The 23,556-nt window shown below is 43.4% G+C and overlaps 1 protein-coding gene across 4 annotated transcripts in view; it reads right to left on the bottom strand.

The window, feature by feature from the left end:
• Window positions 1-23,556, bottom strand: part of LOC111067630 (aminopeptidase N) — a 32,942-nt gene that overhangs the window by 1,307 nt on the left and 8,079 nt on the right. For 3 of the 4 annotated variants that reach the window (XM_041593550.1, XM_022356818.2, XM_041593551.1), the window contains 9 exons: window positions 21,209-21,965; window positions 20,122-20,157; window positions 5,543-5,729; window positions 4,862-5,137; window positions 2,264-2,638; window positions 756-2,189; window positions 569-692; window positions 304-494; window positions 68-235 (listed from right to left, as the gene is read on the bottom strand). In XM_041593550.1, coding sequence (XP_041449484.1) covers window positions 68-235; window positions 304-494; window positions 569-692; window positions 756-2,189; window positions 2,264-2,638; window positions 4,862-5,137; window positions 5,543-5,729; window positions 20,122-20,157; window positions 21,209-21,233 — 2,816 coding nt within the window. In that variant the 5' untranslated portion in view covers window positions 21,234-21,965. The remainder of the gene's footprint in view (window positions 1-67; window positions 236-303; window positions 495-568; window positions 693-755; window positions 2,190-2,263; window positions 2,639-4,861; window positions 5,138-5,542; window positions 5,730-20,121; window positions 20,158-21,208; window positions 21,966-23,556) is intronic. The other variant, XM_041593552.1, reaches the window with a different exon arrangement.

The raw sequence follows: 23,556 nt of genomic DNA, 5'->3' as shown, positions 1-23,556 counted from the left end.
TGCGAGAAGATTCAAAAATTATCCATTTAATCTTATTCCCATTTAAGGCTAATTGTCTGCTACTCACTTGGACAGCAGCCAGGGCTTTGTGGTGCAGCCCAAGGAGGTGAGTATCTCCTCCTTTTCGGAGGCGCTTGTCGTTGTCTTGTATTGCTTGTAGGCGAAATACCATTCTGGATAGGAGCCCTCCGCCAGAGCCGTGCAGTAGATCACCGATTTCAGATTGGGTTTAATGCTAAAATGATAAGGAAAAAAGAGGATTAGCTTCAATTGGATATTCGTTTTCAGAAAATCGAAACTTACGGATTCTTTTTGGTATTCCGCATCCATTCGCGGAACTTGGACTGGGCCACCTGGGTGCATCGATCGTAGTTGAATTTGCAGGCGAAATTGGCCACCAGAGCGCGATGCTTGAGCTGCAGATGGGACTCGTTGTCGGGCTCATTCAGGCCATACTGATCGAAGGCGGGACGTACAACGAACTTCATAAAGGCCTAAGAGGAAAGGTGCATCCAGCATAGGTACAAAATAATTTTAAAGGGCGGAGAAGATGTCAACCGAAACTCACCCTGAAGGTCTCATAGGCTGGTTCCCGCTTCAGGTTGTAGATCAAATAGTTGAGTCCCGGCTTGGCAGCACTCCACAGCAGCTCATCATCTACGGAGGTGTACAGCTCCATGAGGAAGGTCAGACTACAGTAAGGGAAACATCAGTTAGAGAAGAGCAGCAATTGATGCCTTAGCGATCCAACGTACGGTATGTCGTAGGGCAGATACTCTGCCTGCGACAGATGGAGGGCATCGTCGAGCAGCTGCGCCCTCGTTATCCGTGGCAGGGTGCTGAAGTTCTTCTTGAGGGCCAGCCAAGAGATCATGTCGTAGTTGACGCGGTAGTAGCCCTGACGATTCAGATTCAAGTAGACGACACTGTCGTTGTTGCTGGCACTGTTGAACACATGGCTGACGATGAGCTCCTGCTCGTCCTCCTGGTTGGTCATCCAGTGCGTGGGAATGTTGTCGCCCTTGTGCAGCTCGTTCGTCTCGAAGGTGATGGGGATGAACCAGCGACTGTGATCCGCTGGATTGCGGGCGGGCAGCAGATATCGCTCCTGGCGGAGGACCAAGTCGGCGCCACGACGCTCCACATTGACCACCGGGTAGCCCGGCTGCGTTATCCACGAGTCCATTATCTGCTTGACGTTCAGTTCCTTCGGCAGAGTGCCCTTCTCGTGCCCGTGGCGGGTGAGGATCGCCCACAGATCGTTGCGGTCCATGTTCTCGTAGGCGAAGGTCTGCAGCAGATCCTGGGTGGCCGTGCGGAAGGCCTCATCCCCCACAATGGAGTTCAGCATGCGCAGCAGAATGGTGCCCTTGGAGTAGCTGATCGGATCGAAGATGCGGCGCACATCGTTGGTGGACTTGACGTCAAAGGAGATGGCATGCGAGGTGTTGTCCGCGTCGTGCTGCATCGACTCCTTGAACTCCATCATGGTGAAGGTGTCCATGATCTGGAACTCGGGATGGGCATGGTTCAGGGCCTTGTAGCTCATGTAGCAGGCGAAACCCTCCTTCAGCCAGAGATCATCCCACCACTTGGGCGTCACCAGATTGCCAAACCACTGGTGGGCCAGCTCATGGGCAATGATCTGCGCCACGTACTGCATGTGCTCCGACGAGGAGGCCAGCTCCAGGTCCTCTGGCACCAGCAGCGCCGAGTCGCGGAACGTGATCAGGCCCCAATTCTCCATCGCGGCAAAGCCAAAGTCCGGCACCGAGACCAGGTCGATCTTCGGCAGCTTGTTCTTGATCCCGAAGTACTCCTCGTAGTAGGGCAGGAACTTGCGCACCATCTTGTAGGCGTAGTGGGTCATGTCCACGAACGTGGGCCGCGTCCAGATCTCCACGCGCGGCATCACACTGCTGTCGAGAGCCGCGTAGCGGGAGTCCACCATATTGGAGACAATGAAGGCCACCAGATACGTGGGCATCTTGGGTGTGGTCAGGAAGTCATCTCTTATGAAGCCCGGCCGATAGGCACTGCTGTGGGACTTGGGCATGTTGGAGAGGGCCATTTTGTACTGGTTGTTGCGTACGATGCTGATGGAGAAGTTGGCTTTCATGTCGGGCCGGTCGAAGCAGGGAAAGGCGCGTCGCGCATCGATCGGCGAGAACTGTGTGCTGATCATCCATCTGCAAGAGGGGAGGGAAGTTCATCGATTATCCATGGAAGGATTATCCTTGTGGAGAGTGCTGCAATCACTTACTCTGGCTTCTTGGTGTCCGGATTGATGTAGCTGGTCTTGTAGACTCCCTGCAGGGTCTCCGTCACCTGGCTGACAAAGTCCAGACTCAGTAGCAGGCGAAACTTTAGCTCAGCGGCCAGGGACTTGTCCAGTCGGACGACAAATGTGGAATTATCCTCGCCATAGTCGCTGTCAAAGTCCAGTTCCAACTCATCGCTGCCGTTGGTGGTCTGGCCGGCAAGTGGCGCCCGGATCACACGCACATTGGCGATGCTCACGTTGTGCACGTCCAGCACAATGGGCTCCCAGCTACTCACCTTGGCCACGTCCCGTTCGATCTCGATGGTCAGGCTGCCGTTGTTGGACGATGTCACAATGTTTGGCTCAATCAGAAGGCTGCAAGAGGCGGACCAGAGATGGAAACGTATCATGAAAATAGCCCGGGAAATGCAATACGGATAGGAGGAAGTAGTAGTGTCTGCAGGTGAAATGCAAATGGCTGCCAAAAATGCCAAGTTGCAGCCGTCAAAAGTGCCAATCAATCAATCAATCAATCGGCAGTCAGAGAGCAGCGCCTGCACATGTGTTTGGCATCCATTTGAGGGCAATGCAATTCACACTGTGATCTGGCTTCGCTCGATGCCATTAGTCGCTGTGCTTGGCGGCAAATGAAATGCATGCCATGCCACATCATAAGCCGCAGCAGCAATCAAAGCAAACAAGAAGTGGGAACCAATCTGCTGCAGCCACCACGAAAATAGAATGCTCTATCGGTTGCTCTATCCATATCCTCCCAGATTCTACCTCCTATTACTACTTTTATGAGCCTTTCATTTCAAGCAAAACTCTCTGCTGATTAAGCTCTCGTGCTAATATGAGAGCAATACAAATAGATTGAAGATCAATTCCCTCGGCTCTCGCTCACACATGATGCCACAAATACCACAGACTAACTGGCAGATGCAGCCCCCGGGCCTGTTCTGTCGGCGACCCACTCTTCGCACTCCACTCCACTCCACCAGTTGGCAATCTGGAAGCCCCATGGGTGCTGGCTTTGCGCCTTGTTGCATTTAATTGAGGCGATTGGTTTGGTTTACAATGCGTGCGCCCGGGGCAACCAGGAAGCAAGCTTCGAGCCAGCAATTTGCCGTGGACACGAACAGAGAATGGGGGGAAGGGTTTGGGGGGGTTTCATGGAGAGATACCGGTCAAGAGTGTTGCCGTGATCAGCAGCTGCTGAATCAGTTACCATCGATTGGCGCAAAGAGAACTCTGCTGCACTTGCCGCAACATCCATCAGCCATCGAGCATCTCATCCCAGCTATATCGCGCATCTGCCCAGCTTTCCCATCTCTCGCATCTGATCGGAGTTGGAGGCTGCGTGCGGTGCACAAATTAATGCCCAGCTTGGGCTTTCTGTGTCAATTATACTATTAATGCATGCGGCTACTGGAGAGCAGAGCAGGCGCTGCTCCCATCTGCGCTCATCCATCTGGCAAAGCATCTTCTTTCCTATCTGGCGACCATCTATCCGGCCCGCGGTCCAAGTATCTGGCACATTATGTCATGCCGACAGTCGGCGTGCGTTTATTGTTTCCTCAGATCTATGCCGCTCCGCTTCGGTTTGGTTCCGCATCTTTTTCTCAGAGTGTGACTGCAGAGTAGGGGGGGGGGCCTAACGAGCCCCCAAACCTGACAACTCTCGGGCCAGCCATCTCCTGTGGTGTCTTGAACAAGTTGTTGGTTCATTAGTTACATGTGAAAAGCAGCTGGAAGACGAGCATAAGCAGTAGCTACTATGTAGTTCTTTGGTGTCCACTTTTGGTACACGGCTGCTGACTACTGAACTACATGACGTCTCAATCCTTGACCCACTTTTTGCGCAATAGAAATACAAAAAAAAATATACGTATACTTGTCCGTGTGTGGGGCAGTACATGACCCCAAGACTGACGTCAATGGGGAAAGACTGAAGGAGTCTACTTCCAGTCTCAGTTTCATTTGCAGTCGCTGTCAAGGATAAGGGAGACTATCCACTCATTTAATTTCTCATTGGCTTGCTACGCAAAGAAGAATTGCATCTTCCTCAGCTACTTATTGGTTGCAGTCAAAACAATGTAGAGAAATTAATCTCCGTCCTAGAATATAAATCTGTTCGCTTATGCCATGTAAAATATTTGATTACCCGTGGAATAATAAATGAGAGTAACTTTCCTGGATGCAAAATAATCGCCCTTGTAAAGATAATTTCATAGGAAAAACAATATGCATGCGATGCGAGTATATTTACTCCAACAAACTTCTTCTTGTCATATTAATGCCGCTGACAGGCCGTGTCTTAACTGGTCGAGATAGCATTGACACACAAAATGATCCAGATTGCAGTTAACTGTCAGCGGGAAGACATTTCCCTGATCGGATCAGTGTGGAGCCGGAAATGACAGAATACTGTTCGCTGGTTAGGTGGACGAGTGAAACGATTTGTGTGTCAGCTTCAAATCAAAAGGGGAACATGCAAAGCAATTTAAACAGAAGGCAGTCTCGTGTCTGGCTCTCCATTAAAAGCAATTGCGGCTATTAAGTGCTAAAGTGCTTGGATAGGTTTCACCCTTCACTCACCTGTAGTGCAGTGGACGCCAGCCCTCGTAGAGCTTGAGAGGACGATCTGTGGGCTTAGTGCTGTTATCGAGGACCTCCGTAGGCGGCTTTGGCACGGGTATGTCACCCACGGGCGGGGCCAGCGCCGTCTTCGTCTCCGTTTCCACAACGGGAGGCGGTGGTGGGGCCGTTGGCGTGTCCGGTGATGGTGAGGATTTGGGCGGGGCATTGAGGCTTAGCCATCCAGCTGTCTCAATGGGCGTGGCATTCACCTCGGGATGGTGAGCGGTGATGCAACTGTGAAAGAGGGCAAAGAGTTGCAAAGCAAACAAATCAATTCGGCTTCATTTATGCAAAGTGCTCCTCCGGTCACACCCACACCCACACCCCACACTCCAACTCGAATTTTTACCCTTCCGCACCTCGAAATGCGTCAGGCTCCTCCGAAGACGAGGCAGAAGCAGAGTCAGAAGCAGGGAGTAGGATGTGTAGGAGGCAGCAAAAGGAAACGCATAAATTGCTTTCACTTTCAAAAATGAGGTCATGTCGCGTTCGACTGCCAATTAGCACGCTTGCCAAAACGTTTAGCAGAATGCAAAACGAAGCAAATACCAAACGGACCAAATTAACCAAAGACCGCACCCATGAAACCCAAAACTGATTTGGATTTTGACTTGGGCCCCAGGCAGCAACATTACTCACCCGGGACTGGCTTCCGTTGGGGGGGAGAGGCCCTGCCGGGCCAAGAAGTAGGTGATGGCTATGGAGAAGAGCAACGCCACCACCATAATGAAGGCCGAGATGATCAGGCAGGCCCTGGAGACATACACGCCCGTTGGCGGTCCATTGAAAACGTACTTCTGTCCATTCTTAGTCTTGAGTTGACCGCCTGAAAGCAGAGCGAGAGAGAGAGAACTTTAGTGATCTATCAAATGCAGAGAGGTATAACTTTATTGGCTGTCAGAATTTTAACGCACACACAAATTTATGTTCATCGTTTTACGATCAGAGGGGGCATAAAGTTTATATTTTGTCCAATTAATTGAATGTTTTCAGTGCATTCAAAATTTGTTTATAGATTTCTTTGTTTCGATTTCCATTCGAAATGCCCGGCATGCCGATGCATCAAATCAATGGGCGTCCCATCCCAGCCTGTAAGCACATAATGGCAACATCAAACTGATTTATGGCATAATCTAGCCAAGAGCCGGGGGAGTGCGTGGAAATTAAAAAAAATGTTAACAGACCATTTAGCGGGGTGTCGACAACGTCATGAAGGAACCGGAACTCCTCCCCGAAGAGAGTCCCGACCCCCGCAGTTGGAAACCGTTAAACTTCTTTGCTCTTCTTTATGGCGAAAATTTCAAGTTGAGTGAAAATTAATGTTTGGCTCATTTCCTACAGCGAAACTGAGTGTAGAACAAGCCAAGAGGAGCCGACTTGGTCGGGCCTGGACGCATACTAATGATCACAGTGCTTAATAATAGTTTGCATATCGCTGGCAGATACTTGAATTTAATTTTTATTTTTATTTCGTAGATGGAAGATTAACTGGAATGCTTTTTTCATGAGATAACTGCAGGTGATGTAATTTCGAAAAGTATGCGTAGCACAGTGCTCGAAATAAGTGTGAGATCACCAGATAAGATGTTAAATACAAACATTCCATGGAAATGATAAGCAGAGAAAAACTGGCAATCACTTCAAGATGATAAGTAATACGGCGTATAGTTATGCGGAAGTAAACAATATCACACAGAACTTATCTGGAATCTAGCCATCATACACATACTTATGCCGCTCACTGTTGGCCAACGAACGGGAGCAAAAATAGCAGCACGTGCTGAGAATTTTCAATTACCCGATTACCATTTCTCGCTGGCCTTCAAAGAGAGAGGCCTCAAAACTGTTTATGATGTGTGCGCATGGCTCTTTTATAGGAAAGGCAATGGCAAAGGCAATGGCAAAGGCAAAGGCAAAGCCAAATGGGAAAGAAAAGCCCCCACAGAATGTCAGTGACTCGTTCGATGGATGGCTGCTTTTAATTAAATTTCACAAAGAGGTTCGAAACGTTTCGTGGAAAGGCGGCTGCCGTAACTTTCTAACACGCTTCCACCTGTTGCAATGCATCTGCGGTTCATCTAAGGGGGCAACCACATCCACATCTGCTCCCAGAACCACACACACACGCGCGCACAATCTTTTCTCTCCTGCCCCATCTGGCTTTGATCTTCGGCCACAGGGAAATGGAATTTATGTGGCATGCCCCGAAAATAAAATCCAACCAATGCAATGCACCACCACCTGCAGCTGTGAGCTGATTAGAGAGCCAAAAGATCGCGTGTTCGCCTTTGACGGAGTTCTGATAAATCAGTTGTCAAGAAATATAACTCAGTGATAGCCACGCCTTGCCTTGATTGCTCTGCCTGCTGAAAGCTTTTCACAATTTTCCCCCGTTTGTGTGTTTTCCCATTTCCCAGTTTTTACTTTTATTTATTGTTTGTTTAGTTTTGATCTCCAAAGAGTGGGAGGTGGTTAAAATTTAATTTTGATGAACACATGACGAACCTCTGGTCTCGTCTGGCTGTGTGCCTGGATTTGATCTTGTCGTGCCCCACCTGTGTGTGTGTGTGTGTGCTGCTTCCCCGTGTCTGATGCGTTTCTTCATTAACAGCGGGAACCTAAACACTCCATCCATCTCTGCCTCCGCCTCTATCTGATTCACATCCAGAGACATGCCGATTTAATATTCATAAGTCGAAGTTTAAGTAGCATCAAGCGACAATAAAACATTCAAATTAAGTTGCAGACGCCACAATTTGTGAATGAAGTGAAATTTACTAGGGTGCGTTGTGTCTGTGTGTGTGTTGTTTGTCTATACGTGTCTGCATGTGGGTGTCATGCGTGAGGCGCCACCAAACATTGGATCAAAACGCCCACGGGCATAGTTTGTTTTTGGGTCCCGACATTAATGTGGGAATGCCGAACCCGTAAAATTTAACAAAAATGGTTAATGAAAATGCTAATTCAAAAGGTTGGGATCATCTGGATTATATATGTAAAACCGAATCATCATGGAGATGTTCTTTTAATGATTGGATCACCATATCCACATTATGTAAGGGCAAGAATGGACAAATTCATTAAAGAAGAAACCTGTGAAAATAATCTAGTTTCTTTCTTGTATTTCTTTACTTCTTTTTCGAAGCCTTCGAACCTGAAAAATAATTAATATAAATTTGGAAACATACCCAAAAATCTGTCCTTTGATATATAATCGAAATGGAAACGTTTTCTAATATTTTTCGTATCATCAAATTTGAAATTACGCAATTTCGTAACGAATCCATGGAACGTACCTCCCCCAACCGTGGCGGAGGATGCGGATGCGGATGCGGATGCGGATGGTGCTGATGCTGCTGAAGATGAGGAGCAGGGTGGTTGTGGTGGTGATGATAATGAAGCTGAAGCGGAAGCGGGTGCTGCTGCTGTAGCTGTAGATTTGGATGTTGTGGTGGGCGCGTATATTGCAGATGCCATTAGGGGCATTTGTAGCTTGGGATTGGTATAGGATATGATGGCTGCATGGGATAAGAAGGAGTAGAAGAAAAAACAGATAGGAAGCTGAATTTAAAGCCAAATGAATTTGAAAGCAGGTGAAATGTTTTCATTATTATTATTAACATTAAATGGGGTGAAATGGGATGCGTGATTGATTGATTGATTGAATGCAAGCGAAATGAGCACAGAACGTGTGTAAATGTAAAGGAAAATTAAAAGCAAAAGTTAAACTATGGGATGTGTGTGTGTGTGTGTGTGTGTGTGTGAAATCAAATCAAATGGGAAAAGGCAATCGCTGAAGCAGAGCAGCAGCAGCAGCCATTCAGCCACGATTCAATTGAAAGACATTTAATCAAATTGACGCCACCGCTGCCACAGCGTGAGGGGTATGTGGTGTCTGTGGCATGGGGTAATGGGAATAGGAATGGTAATGGTAATGGTATGGGCCAATGGAGAAAGAAAATGCACGTGTCGCAGCAGGGGGCGGCTCGCTCTGGGCGGCTTCCCACTCTGCTGGCGCTATTTGTTCGATTGCCGATTGGCGGCGCCCGAATGTTTAAAATATGCTAAAAATACAGCCAAATGTGCAATTGTATATCAGATGAGCCTCTCGGCTGAGTGTGTGTCAGCGCCCCAGTGTTATTCAACTTTGGCAGATCAGATCGGCAACTGTTCTATAATTAGCTGGCTATAAGGAAATTTTTATACTCAAATGATTTTTGCACATTTATAGAAGAACAATAGTGGGGTGTCGAGAAAGAATCGACTTAAAGATGCCCTATCTGCAGATGGGAGTGTCTTAAACCGCTCAAGTTATTGGCATGCCAAAATGGCTAATCTCTCAAGATGATGTTTGCGTTTGGGTATTAACCTTTTATGTACACAATGTTTATACCACTAAATCGCTTATGTTACTCGAATTCATATGATTTCCATATTAATATTCATTTATTTTAGCACATTTCAACAACTCCTCAACATCAAAGTGATCTCCGGACTCGTTTCCGACATCCCAGACCAAAAACCAAAAACCACAACATGAATCATCCAATCAGTGGATCACTCAAATGGAATGAAATGCCCAGAGCCTACAGCCTACAGCCAACAGCCGACAGCCAACACCTTCTGCGCTGAATAGCGACCCCCTTGACCAGCCCGTCACAAAACCCATAGAGGTTTTATTATACCAGTTCTGGTTTTGGTGTGGTGTGGTTTGGTTTGCTTTTGCTGAGGGGCTATTAAACGAAATCGAACACGAAAACGAACGCAACTAAAGTGCGGCAACTGTTTGCATTTTGCACACACATATTTACACACAGTAGATCGTTTTACACGGAATTACTTTCGGTTTGTTGGATGATCGAATTACCCGCAGAAGGGGACGGACTGGTGTGGATGTGGATGTGGAGTGGTGTGAGTACTCCCCGTATCTTAATGACTCAATCATGCGTTAAATTCCACAAAAACATGGCTAAGCATGTATGTACATAAAACGAATACACACACACATATGTATAAATTTTTGTATGCTTTTACAAAAGTTCAATAACAGCAAACGAAATTATTTGATTATTCGACTTTGAACTTGGGAATTGCTTTTGGGAAACGAAAGGAAGTTGATCACATTTTTGGTTTAGCAATATGAGATAGCAAGAGAAAAATAATATGTCGAGAATATTTTAAATGTTGCTATTTCTCGAACCCCTTGAGAATTGGTTCTGAAAAGTGCCTATCAAAATTCCCTTAAAATATTTTTCGTACATATTTTAAAGCGTGATTTAAACAAAGAGAAATACAGCTCTACAAAGTTATTTCCCTTATGGGACTTCAGTGCTTATAAAAAGTTGTAAATTATTCAATTTCTCTTGTGCAATTTTATAAATTTTCGTAGGTTTTATTTTCACATTTGTTCCAAATATGACACAATTTTGATTTAATTTTATCAATGTGTACAAATAAATGAGATAAAATTTCGCAGTCCCTTAGGGAATTTCATTAATCAAATATTTGTTTCCATTTATTTATAGACGGGTAAATATGGTGGAATATTTATGCTGCTTACGCAAAGATAAAAAATCAAAATATATATTTTACAATTATAAGTAGAACTCGTACAACAAATGTTTTATTGTGAAAGACCCCTTGAGGGACACATGAATTCTTATCGGTAGGTTCCCCCCGCCACCTTAGGTGTACACTCGCTTGACACTTAATTGGAAAGAAATTGTCGCATTTACGTCATCAAACTGCTTTCCTCTGTCACCGCCCGTCCGTTCCCGTTGCTTTTTCCATTCCCATTATGTGGAGTTCGTTCCCATATCTTATCAGCAACATCGGAATCACAGCGAAACAAACAAACTTTTCTCTTCTTGCTTCGTTTTTTTGTTAATTGTGCATGTTGGAGCATGTCTGAGGAGGCTTTTCCCCTCCAGCCCTCTTTCTCGCACCTCACGCACTCGCCCCCTTCTTTCTCTGCCTGTTTCGGCCGCCACTCTTCACACCTTCAAGCAGTGCAATTCAATTTGATTTCGTTTGCTGTCTGCCAGGCCGGGTGAGTGTGTGTCATATTTAATGATAACCCATTTTCACTTCCCGCTCCACAATATCTCTGAAAACTCCGGGAAAAGGGTGAAGGAATGTAGGTTACATAAACAACTTCTGGTCATGCTTACAAGTGCATTTCTTTGAGTTGTTTAATGGGCCAAAAGATGCCCGATCTCCGATAACCGTTCATGTCGAAGCGCTCTCACAGGGAGGTCACTCTCCGTGTGTGTGTGTGCGTCTCGGTTTCTTTCATTAATTCAGTGCTGCTCACCATATGCCAGGGATCTGTCTGCAGCTTCATATTTTTGCATTTCCTTTGCAATTTGATTCCTCGCTGACCCAATTCTTCGCCCTCTTACAGGAAATTCCCTGAGCATTTCTGCATTCATTATTCACACAACAGCAAATCTGTCGGTTCGCATAGGGAAAGATGTCGCTCAGCTGACGAGAGGCCAGACATATGGCATGGTTTTGGTTTTTGGGTCATCTTAAGAGACAGATGTACAAGTTTGGTTTTAGCACTCGATTGGGGGAAAATTCCTTTTAATTGGCAAGCAATTAAGCGACTAAATAAAAACTACTTTGTATGGTCGCCCAAATGTCTGGCTTAACAAAAAAAAACAACAAATTTTTAACCCGCTTCGCATTGTCAATTGCTAAAAGTTTGCACAGAGAAGAGAAAGAGGCAGCCATTCAATTGTGGCAGAGCAGAGTTGAGTGAACTTTGGTTAGAACGTGTCGAGGAACTTGAATGGAGTTGGGGACCGACCTCCCTCTCCATGCTGCTGCTTTTATTTTTTCCGCATTTTGCATGTCTCTAATGAACCATTCAGCGCTCTGCAGAAGGGAAAGCAGAAAGAACTGATTCGAGGGAGTGGAGTGGGAGAGGCCCGTCAATTCCGCGGAAATGTCAGCCCATAGCCCATACATAACTCATGAAACTCCAATTAGAAATGTTGCATGCAACGAGGTAATAAACAATTCATTTGTTGTCTCATCAAATGAGAAACAAAAGCCCAAACAAAACTCTCTTGAGGCACAAAACGAACCATGAAAATTGAGATCCAAATTGTTTATTTGACATTTCTTTGTAGGTCTTAAAGGCCTTTAGGGCCTTTACTTTGACGCCTCGACAAAACTGTTTACATCCCCGAGAGCTTGACCCAACCATTTTCTTTGATTTCCGCCGCGTCAACTTCCATTTCGGGAGAATTTTTTTGGGTAGGCAAACAAACAAAACTGAAACATTCACAATTTTGAAAGCTGATGAATACAAAGTCTCGAAATCAGATCAATCCCTAATGCTTGGAAATGCTATTGAAAATCTGTTGAATCCAAATGCTTAAGCTTCCACTTGGATATTAACATAACCCGCCTGGAATCGCCCGGCACTTGGAATTTTATTTTAATATTCAATATTTTCCAGTTGACAAAGAGAAATTAAATGAAACCGAAAGTGAGAACTGCTAATGAAGTGGTTCAGACAATGCAGTTAATTATCCTATACCCCGAAATGATGTCGGTTCCACATCCAGTTCCAGATGGTGGATGGTGGGACGGGAATGGAGTTCCCTTTGGGTCACGTTTCCGGTGCATGGCATGGCAGGGCTGGGCTGGGCTGAAAGAAACCAAAAACCAGTCGCACTATTTGCAGTTACCCAACGGTAGCTAAAAGATTCAGGGAGGGAGATATAATTATAATTATGAGGCACAAACAGAGGCGCACTTACTGGAGCAAGAGAGTCTTGTAGCATAGCAGCGAACCCCCCCACCCCCCTCGATGAGAGCTCCTGCTCTGTTCAACACATTGTATCAACATGGGGAGGCAGAGCAAGCAAAACTCTGAGATATCTGACAGAACTTGCCACCTCTGCACCTTCCAGGCAGGCACTGATGATGACAGCATCAGATACAATCGTACAGGGGAGAAGCAGTCGGTGCAGAGTGGTGGGGGGAGGGCGGATAAGGAGAACCCAGGGGGCAGAGTGGCTGAGCGGCAGCTACAACATTTGACTGCCACAAACAGGCCTTGAGACTTAAATGTTTCTGTGCTCCAGCTACAAGTTGGTTCGCTGTAATTTATCATCCACTGTCGTTGACACTGAATGCGGCACTTTGCTCCCCCACTCCCCCCTCTCCCAGCACCATAGTATGTGGCTGCTGCCTGTGGGCGTGTCCATGGCATGCCACTTCATGCCCCATGGATCGTGCAACTTGAAATGCAATTCGTTTCACTCCACAAATTAGCATACGATTATCATTATGCCAGGCAATGCAAACAGTTCTGCATGTCACAGATCAAGGGAATGGTAAATGAAAGAAGATTCGGAGCCATAGGAAAGTCCCTTGGGTGGGGAGAAAATATACGTATGGAAATGGAACTGAAATGGGACATACGGATATAAGAAATTATCTTGCGAATAAATATACTTTAAAATTATGGAAATCCACCATACTCTTTGCCATTCTTCTTTTGGTAGTTTTCTGCAGGAAAGACTTGACATACTTTCTGTAAAAACACCAATTAAAATAGCTGTAAGTCGTTCCAAGAGTCTCTCATCCGATTTACTTCAACATTCTCACCAGTGGTATCTCTGTGATATCCCATCTCTTTTTCTCTTAGACCTTGCTCTAATTCCAATCACATTCTGTTCAAACTTTACACCTTGCTTACATTATGCCAAGCACAACCTTCAATGGTAGCCCCAAAAAAATGACAAATTAAACGACACTCGAAAGCAACACCAACCCATCCCATCGGAACACCGACCGACACTTGCCGTGCAGTTTTCGAGTGCGGCGGCTAATTTGTAAATTAAATTAGCGCTCAGTCCCATTTGCCAGTGGCCAAATGACGCCAGACTCGACAACAAAGCAGCCGTCAGTTCGTTTTTCGGACAATCGTAAAGCCTCACTCAACCCAATTTTAATTAGATGGGCAAACCACGAGAAAGATAAACCTACCAGGGGAGCAACGAGTACGAAACGCTGTTGTGGGTGGAGTTATAGAGATCGCTTTGCATGTCGCACATAACCTCCACAGAAAGCCATAAAAAACTGGACGATATAAAGCCATAAACAAGCCACGCAAAACTCCGGCACCGGCTGGTTGCTACCTGGAACTGTCAGTGGGACGACAATTTCAGGTTGAATAAACTTGAAAGTTGCGAGCAAAAAATCTAACAAAAAGGAGAGAGAACTAGAAGCAATACAGACAAAATATTTATGATGAGTGGCATGCAGGGACTTAGCCAGGGACTATTATGAAAGGGGTTTGTATATGAAGATCTTCCCCTCGGACTTTGCCCCCACTTGATGCCACTCCACTGGTATGTCTGGGTTGAAAGCCCTCCCCCCTAAACAATTCTCAGTTTTAATTATCAACGACACGTAACTCAACACACAAAAAAAGACTTCGTTTTGTAAAATATTTTACAATTAACAAGGAAAAAAACGTCTGCGTTTTTTCGTAATTTTTTGTTGACGCTTGTATGGCATGCAACAATTTTGATGAGTTTCTGATTTGGTGAGTAAATTGCTTGGAAACAACTTAAGCGCTTTACAATTTGTCGCACTTTTGCAAGTTGACAGAAATTCATTCATTCATTCATTCATTCATTAGTTCGTTCATTCATTCATTAATAATAAAAGTCCATGTCACAATGGAAATGGAAATGTTGCTATCCCGCAAGCAATATGTTCATTGAGGCTCAAGGGAAAAACCATCAATGGTGGGGATGGGCTGGGGATGGACTCTTTTGAGTTCTTTATGGGTATCCTACAGTACAATTTATTATCTTTTGTTTAAGTAAACTTTTTATTCTAAACAATATTTGCATTTGCATTTTCCACTTAACATGCAGCAAACATATACATTCTCTTTGGTCTTATCGAAAGTGGAATATCTGGTAGGCCCAACCCCATCTGCCATCAGCATAGCCACGCCCTTAACGCGGCCCAATATCAAATGATTAAATAAATTGGCACGTAAACAGCCCCCTGCCATGGGGTGTAATGCCCATAAACAATAATTTCATATAATTAAATACGTGTATACGTACAAGTATACTCTTTCTGTTTCTGTTTTTTTAACACTCGGTTCTAGGCGGCCTTGATGGGCATTAAACTGCCGCCATATACAACCCATTATTTGCCATCTATATGTATATTATAACCGTATATATTCCTAAATAATTGTTTACTTTGGTAGGCAGGAAATATTCGCATTCAAAATTATGGGACAACATTTTGATTTTGACTTTTGCTTTTTTTCTTTCATGAGCTTTGCTTTTTGTACATACAATAGTTTCAATTTTTTATGAGGTCTCGTTTAATCGGTCGCTGTTTTTTGGCTCACTGCCAAATTATTTTCCTGCTCTCATTTTCACTCGGCAGTTGGCTTTGACATTGTCACGCATCACGCCCTCTTTTGTGAAAGTATTTTCGAAAAATTATATTTTTAATTGCCTGCCAAAAATAGTGGACAAGAGTTGCTCGGATAACGCGGACATTAGCTGAGGATCTGAAGATCTGAAGATCTGGCTAATGGCTAATACATACGAGAGTGGTTTCCAAGAAAGAGATTCGAATTCTTTAGATCTTGTGATCCACCAGAAACATTCATTCGCCTCTTTCATGATGTATCGCTGTCATTTATCTGCTGCCTTGAGGAGAATGAATCCACAGCTAATTTGAGTTTAATGAAACCGGCAACACCTCAAACCCCCTCTAGAGCTCGAGCCATACCCGGGGGCTTGTCCATGGCCAGTCGTCTGTTCGGCCCACGCCATTACACACAGCCCCCAGAGTCCGTTTTGATTATGAAAATTGATTAATTGCAAGGGGGGGGATTTAATTTTCGACATTTCCGTTCTTGCCAATTTGGGCTCTGGCCTCCGGCGCCAATTATGAGAGTTTGGAGTGCTTCAATTATGATTTGTGTGGGTGGCTGTTGCTCCACAAAAGACAAACTCCGCTCAGATCGGAGCAGAGATATGCTCTAATAATGCCCATAAATCTGATATAAACTCCATTGAAAGTAATTTTTTATCATGCAATATGTATCATCAACAAGGCGCAGCTCAAAGACTGGCATCTGTTCCGCATTATGACGAATGTAAGCCACGTTCTATGGGCCCCTATGTCCTATGCAGCTCAGGTGCCAAGGGGCCCACGACAATTTATCTAACTATCTAAGCGCTTCAGATATGTATGTATGTACGTGCCGGCTTTCAGGAGCGGTGCCCCCAGTCAGTCGTAGCCGCGCGGATACCATCTTTCGCCTTCAGAGCCGTTTACTTTGATGCATTCCCAATCGGCCAACCGACCATACACAATGACGGTGGCTAAATCACGATTTGCCGCTGGTCTTTTGTGCTGGTTGTATCTTTGAGCTGCAATTTTAGCTAATTTTGTTACAGACCGCCAACAAAACAACACCAAAACTTTTTTGCATGCCCGCTTCGAAGCTTGAAGTCTACAACGAAAATCACTTAGCCTCATTTAACATGGCTGACCATTAAAATAAATTATTTAATTTTATTATTGCAGATAAAGCTGCCACATAATGTGCCTAAAATTCGAAAGATTTGACAGTGCAGTTAGTCTTAAATGAGATAAAATCTACTAAAGTTGGTGAAATTATTTATGACTTTGGTTAAAAAAACATTAAATCGAACGTAGATGGAAAATGGGATACAAAATTTGATATTCAGATGCATTGCAGTTTGGAGAGTACTTTTCTTTATTTTATATATTTGGAACATTTTTAGAACATTTTTTGAATATTCTTTGATACCATTAAGACTGAAAATTAGACACGTTTTGTAATTTCTGAACTCTACTGGACAAAAAAAGGAAAGGAGAAGGAAAAAAAAAAAAAAAAAAAAAAAAAAAAAAAGGAGAAAAAAAAAAAAAAAAAGAAAAAAAAAAAAGAGGGGGGGGGGGGGGGGGGGGGGGGGGAGGGGGGGTCTACTGTACTCTACTCTTAAACCTTTTAATATATAATTTATTTGTAAAGAATTTCTGAAAATTAAAATATATAACAATAGATTTAGTTTATAATTATTAATTATCCAATAATTATTGGTATTATTTATTTTCATGAAAGTTGGCTACACTATGAAACAAAATAGAGTGCATATACTCATATAGTTCCATTCTTTAGCTGAAAACTAAAAACTAAAACGTTTTTCTGTAGAAATTTGGCCACATTGCCCCAGTGAAAACTGTCAACATTGCCACCCAAGAACGCTGCCCATGCGCAAAAAACACTGCAGTAGTGATGACTAATTGAGTTTGCATACATACCCATCTAAGCGAGTGTCCAGTTCTCTCTTTCGAATGGATTTTGAAACGCCTTAGATAAAATATGTCGACAGCAATTGGCGCTACTGCAAATTGATTTTAATTGTATGCACAATAGCGCCAGCCAGCCAGCCAGCCAGCCAGCTAGCCACAGCTGACGTCATTTGCATGGTATGGTTCCATTATTGCATGACTCGATGATTGGCTGCGGTAATCGTAATCGTTTCTGAGGCAAATCGAGACTCGAACCGGCAAGACGCCAATGCAAATAAACGGGCAGCAAATTTGCAGAATTGGCAGGGAGATAGATACGAGTACGAGTCGGGTATTTGCAGTTGTTGGCCAAAGTCAAAGCCAAAAACAATTTAAATGCAAATCACGTGTTCCTCTTAATGCACTTGATCAATGGGGCAATTGGATGGAATCCACTCCCTGCTGAACTTGAACCACAAATGGAAATGAAAATAGAAATGAAACTAGAAATGAAATGGCAAATATTTGTGCAGCTGGCAATGAAAACTGACATTTGAGGGAAATGCGGCCAGTAGGTGGAATATTGAAATTGATTTCGAAAAGCCATTCCTATTCCTATTGACTGTCCATCGAATTGTGTCAATCGCTTCGAATGACTTGGAGAACCTTTTAAGCATCAATCTTCGGCACATTATCTCGTCGTATCGAATGTATCGACATTCCGACATTGAACCGAATATTGAGCAACTTCAGATGCATTTTCCATGTCATGTAATTGAACACCTCACTCACAAAATAAGATACTTAAGCGATTTGAAGACCAAGTCTCAAATTGCAGCCACAGAAAAAGCTGCCCGACAACAAGTTCAACTCGTTTTCATATCTGTGTATCTTTTTTTAGAATCTGTCATAAGCAAGAGGTGTTGGGCTTAACGCCTTCATTTCACGTCTTCCTCACGAGGTTTATGCAAATCCCGATAGCTTATCAAGTCACATTATATATGTAAATAGATGTCTCATTCTTGCCTAAATGCTCTGTTGGAGAGGTCAAGTTGAAGACCATACACAAATGCGAGCACTTGAATGGGATGGAAGGTCAACACTGGGGAAGAGTCGCGGCTCAGATACCCTGTAGGTAGATTAGCAGTGCTGTAATATGGTCTCCTACCCTTTTAACCTGACAAAAAACTTGTACTGCAGAAACACTGGAGTTCATGGAGTTTTCCATCTAAAGCAGATAAATAACTTAAAGTAAGTTCCCTATATTTAAGGGGTGTTTCCTTCCTTCTTAACGAGACATATATCTTTTAGTACATTTTTGCATCTTTTTCTTAATTCTCTACACACTTTATCAAGACAAACTACTGCTAAAATATATACGCCCTTTATATCAACACATATACATATGCATATAAATCCAACAACTGTTGCTCATAAATTTTGTCTAGTTTGCTGTTTCATTTGTGTTGTCGTCATTGTTTGGTCGGTATGTGTTCCTAGTACTTGCAGACTCTCCTACATATACAAAAAAAAACTAAAAACTAACAAAAATAAAGACACATGCATGGAAAAATGTATGGGTCATAGCCCTGGCAAGGTCAATCTGAAAGCGAACCCAAGCATGTCCGCTAATACAGTGTCTGATTTGTCTATCATGTAGATTTTATTATTATTATTATTTTTTAATTACACTTTTCGGCGATAAATACTGGCATTAAAAAATGTTTAACTACAATATAATGGCGGGCACTCTGTAAGACAATGTATTTTCACAGCTGCAAAGTGTGTTTTCATTTTCAAATTTAAGCAAATAAATTCTTGTGAATTCCACAAACAATGATCCACAAACAGAGTGAAGAGAGAGAAAATATCTTCCATCTTCAGACAAACACAAGGAATGAGAAACCGCACACAGAATTCGATCCTAAGGCCAGGGCCAGGGCCAGAGCCAGAGGCAGAAAAGATATATTTATTGTGATTTCTGTCTGGCACTCGACAGAATTCCTGGAAACAAATTCATGGCTTCGACAAAACTGCGAATTTATTATCAGTTTGTGGCTTTTTGCTGGAAACGTGATCAAGGCAGAGCCACAGAAAAAGGCGGATCGGATCCTTTTAAGAGCTGGCGCTGCAGATGACATCATCAGCTTGCCCCAAAAATGTATCTCTCTGGTTGGTGGCATCGCTATGATGCCCGTGAAAGACGTGACCGAGTTGCACTTTTTGATGCCGGGCATACTTGAAGACGCCGCTCAAGGAACCCTGTCTGTCCGCGTCCGTTTGACTGTTGCAAGCTGATAATTTATGACAGTTTTTGCGTTGCCTTCCTCCAAATGAATATTAATTGAAAACCCCCCATTAGGTCGTGGCAGCATCAGCAGTCGTCTGACAGACAGTTTTGCCTTTTATGGTACACAGTTGTCAGCGAATCGACTACTTTACGATTTGTTTCTGTTTTATTTTTGCATACCGATACCCAGAATCGAATATATGGCTTGTGATTTACAATCGGTAATCCTCTTATGTAAATTAAAAGACAAAAAGTAAATAATAACAAAGCAGAACATGTGCTGCGGCGTCATAGATATCGAGAGTCAGCGACCGATCTGTCATTGATCTGAGGGCTGAATCTGAAAAAGGGCGGGAGAACCACTTGTGTCTGAATGTGGGCGAGTAAAGAACCGGCTTGTATCGCGTATATAGCAGAAACCAGTCATAAAGATACACGCTCAAATGCACTATTATATTCTTCCCCTACTCTCAGGCCTTTAATTGAGTGTCACAAAGTTGATGGCTCTTTCCCTTTCCCCTAGCATTTCCTTGAGATATTTATTCAAGTTTGTTGCTGGTTATGAGAACGATTATGCATAGTAGAGAAGAGAGATGTTTTCATTTACCTGGACTTTCCACACCCATTATGGCATCGGAATCCTCTGTGTGTGTTTTGGAGAGAGCATTTTTGGGAGAATAGTGGGTGTTTTTTTATGGGAATTAGTGATTTTTGGTGACTCACACACAGGTACACGTAATTGTCTATTTCTATTAACCAAAAAAAAAATGTTTGCCAAATAAAACAAAACTATATCGGGGATGCATTGCCTCATAGCGTCTGACTAATGGGTGGATGGGTGAAGTGGCAGTTTGAATAATTCGTTTGCATTTGCATTGCTAATAAATCGCAGATATTTTCGGTGTCACTGTGCAGGTTTTTCTCAACAGATCATGCCACACATTCTGTGTATGTGTGTGTGTATTTAGAAATTCAAAGTCAAATACTTTGTACATACAAACATCTGTTCGAATGTCTTGTTGAATGAATTTTCGAATTTTCGCATTGTGTGAGAATTATTTTTGGTTGAGGTGAGCATGCAAAAAGCCACAAAATGAATGAGAAATTATATTGTATGATGCAAGTGCATCTATATCCTATATAATGGGTCTATATGCGTTGTTTGGTGGCTATGAATAATTGGCTGATGAATTGAAAGAAATTATTCAAGGTGTATTGAATTACTTTGATATTTTATAAAAAGAAAAAGGGGGAAACCCCTTTCATGGACAATAAGGTCTAAGGCAAGTTCGCAGAAAGCAAGAAAAGCCAAAAATACAAAACTAAAATCTAAGAAAACTATTCCTATATCAAATAGGAAATCCAACTTAATAAACAAGAATTATAGAATATTTTTCAAAGTTCAAATAAAATTTTCCTACACTTATATTTAAAAATAAAAGAAATTCGTCTTAAGCAGAGATTAAGAGATTATTCCTTAAAGAATATTTTGCATATATAAAATTTAAAAATGCATTTGAAGTGTGTATATCAAAAGCAAAAACAAGAATGTGAACTAAATTCCATAGATTTTGGGATTATTGGCATCAAAGAAAAAGCATTCATTCATTCGGTAGATGGACTTGTTCGATATCTTGTAGATATGTACACTTGTGGCATATACATATGTAGATTTAGTTGTAATTGCAACTCACCTTCATTGACGTAACCGCCCTCCATGGTGCCAAATGTGTACACCTCGCTGCGGTTGCCGTTGCCTCTGGCTCTGCCCCTGCCTTGCAACACTTTGGCCGCGACCTACGTCTATGCTGCCACGAAGATCTCCAACTGCTGCCAGAGGGGTATTGCCTGGCCTGGCCTGGGCAATGCACTCGACACCTCAGATGAATCTGTTGCAATGCGTTCGAATCCCGTAGCTCGTTCTGCGTTCTGCTTTCCGCGTTCCGCGTTCTTCGATTCTTATTTATTTTTATGCCAAGTATTCTGTTGTCTGGCTATTTATTAGAATTTATCTGGCGATTGCCCAACCAACCGACGGCACTCTCCAAATATTGCTGCCTGATGGAATATTGTATGTGCAACGTATGCAGGCCAGAGTGTGGGGCATGGGTACGCCACTGGGGTCTCAAAGATGTATGGCGTGTAAGTGGCCGGGCATCGTGCGGATGGATCTTCGCGCGGGGCAAACTCTAGGTTCCAGTCGCTGACTCGATGCAATAAACAAACACAGTCTCTCTCCCGACCCACTGTATCAGTGCGGAAATGTGTTCTATCTGGAGGTTGTATCTTCAGGTTCAGGTCCTCTGCTTATGAATTTGCATTTGGCCCGTTCGTCGGCTGCTTTCCCCCGTGGCTTATGTTGTCTTTTTGCTTGTCTTCTCTTTGGGGTTCGGGATTGGCCTCCTCCTAATACTTGTAGCGGCTGTCGATGTTCTTCTTCGGTGCTTTGGCCTGCAAGCAGATGGAAAAAAATCAAAACCGATCATAAATAAATGCTCTTCCACCAAATTGTTCATAGATAAATGCTGACCCCGCAGCATGACTGTGGGGTCAAAGCAAATAAATCGTATCCAATCACATCGAATGAATGGTTTGACCCCTGACACTCCCAGAGAAATATTTGCCTAGACATTCGCTAAATTTTTGCATTTCCCAGCAGATACCCGCTTCCAGGGAAAAATACTCTAGAACTTCTTCACACATTCTGTTCTCCTCTAAGAATAGAAAAGAAAAGAGAACCAAAATCTTTGGAACGTCTTGGAACATTTAGTTCCTTCATTTCCGCTTTTGCTTTTCGCTCAATTACTTTTGTTGTTGCATGCCTCGTGATCACTGTTCCACAGTTTTGCTTTTATTTATCGTTAAATAAAGCTTTTGGCTAATAAATTGTACCATTTCTGGAGTTGCTTTACTCATGATGTCACTTTGTCAATATTTTTCTGACCGCAAATCGAAAGCTAATTTGAAATGCAAACACGATCAGGGCACAAAAAAAAGTTGGAAAAAAAAGAAAACAAAATTTGTTTATTGATAGCCCGGAATGCATCCCCTGTTTGGATTGGTTTTTGTTTGCATTGGCAATCTTCGGTTCCTCGATGTTTTGACAATGATTAAGCGCGCAAGTTCAATGTCAAACGCACAGCCACAGAGCGGAGGCCAGCCAAGCCAATGGATCGTATCGTATTTCAAGCAGAGTGCTTTAAAAGCTTACTCGTTTGGGATTAGAGTGCCCCAAAGAGACACGGAGCAGAACCGCTAACGAACAGAGCACACAACGAACTGCAGGAGAACCAAAGCCGGAAAACAAATAACAGATACAATATTAAGTAATAAAAAATACAAAAGAGAGTGAGAGATGCGACGCCTTAATTGTCACCATCAAAACGGAATGGTCTGCGTTGTCATCAATGGATTCATACTTGACATTCGATTAGGCCCCAAGAATGGGACCGAGAAACGACATACACATCCAACGCACCCAATTCTTATGCCAAAAAGTAAAAAGAGAGAGAGAGAGAAACTCGTAAGCTTTCAATTTTTGGTGGACTTTGGTGGTTGCTTCCATTTTGATCGGCGAAACGAATTTTAATTGAAGCTGCAGACCTCCGATCGGCAAGGGGAGCGGTACCCTGAGTGATTACATGAGACATAGTGTCTGTCCGTCTGGCTGTCTGTCTGCATGTCTGTCTCTAACAAGTCGCATAATTAAACTGGCATTTGATTAATAATCATTGAACCCGACATGACCCGCACTTCCCAAACACCCCATTCCCATACCATTATGAATCCCTCCCTCCCCTGTTAACCCTGTTGGTGGTTTCCCTTTTGTGGTTTGTTGTAACAATTAGACAGTACATTAGGCATTTAAAATCGAATTTTATTGGTTTAAATCTGTGAAAACAGCCTTCGATGGCCCTTACTTTCAATCCGATGAATTGGATCAATTGATATTCAATACATTTATTGCTTAACGAGTGTAAATATTGAACGTTAAGGACAACCAACATCGAAAGGGACTTACGATGATGCATCTTCAATTGTT

Source organism: Drosophila obscura, unplaced genomic scaffold (assembly GCF_018151105.1).
Source record: "Drosophila obscura isolate BZ-5 IFL unplaced genomic scaffold, ASM1815110v1 contig_192, whole genome shotgun sequence".
Taxonomy (NCBI): domain Eukaryota; kingdom Metazoa; phylum Arthropoda; class Insecta; order Diptera; family Drosophilidae; genus Drosophila; species Drosophila obscura.
This window is presented reverse-complemented; position numbering and strand designations above follow the sequence as displayed.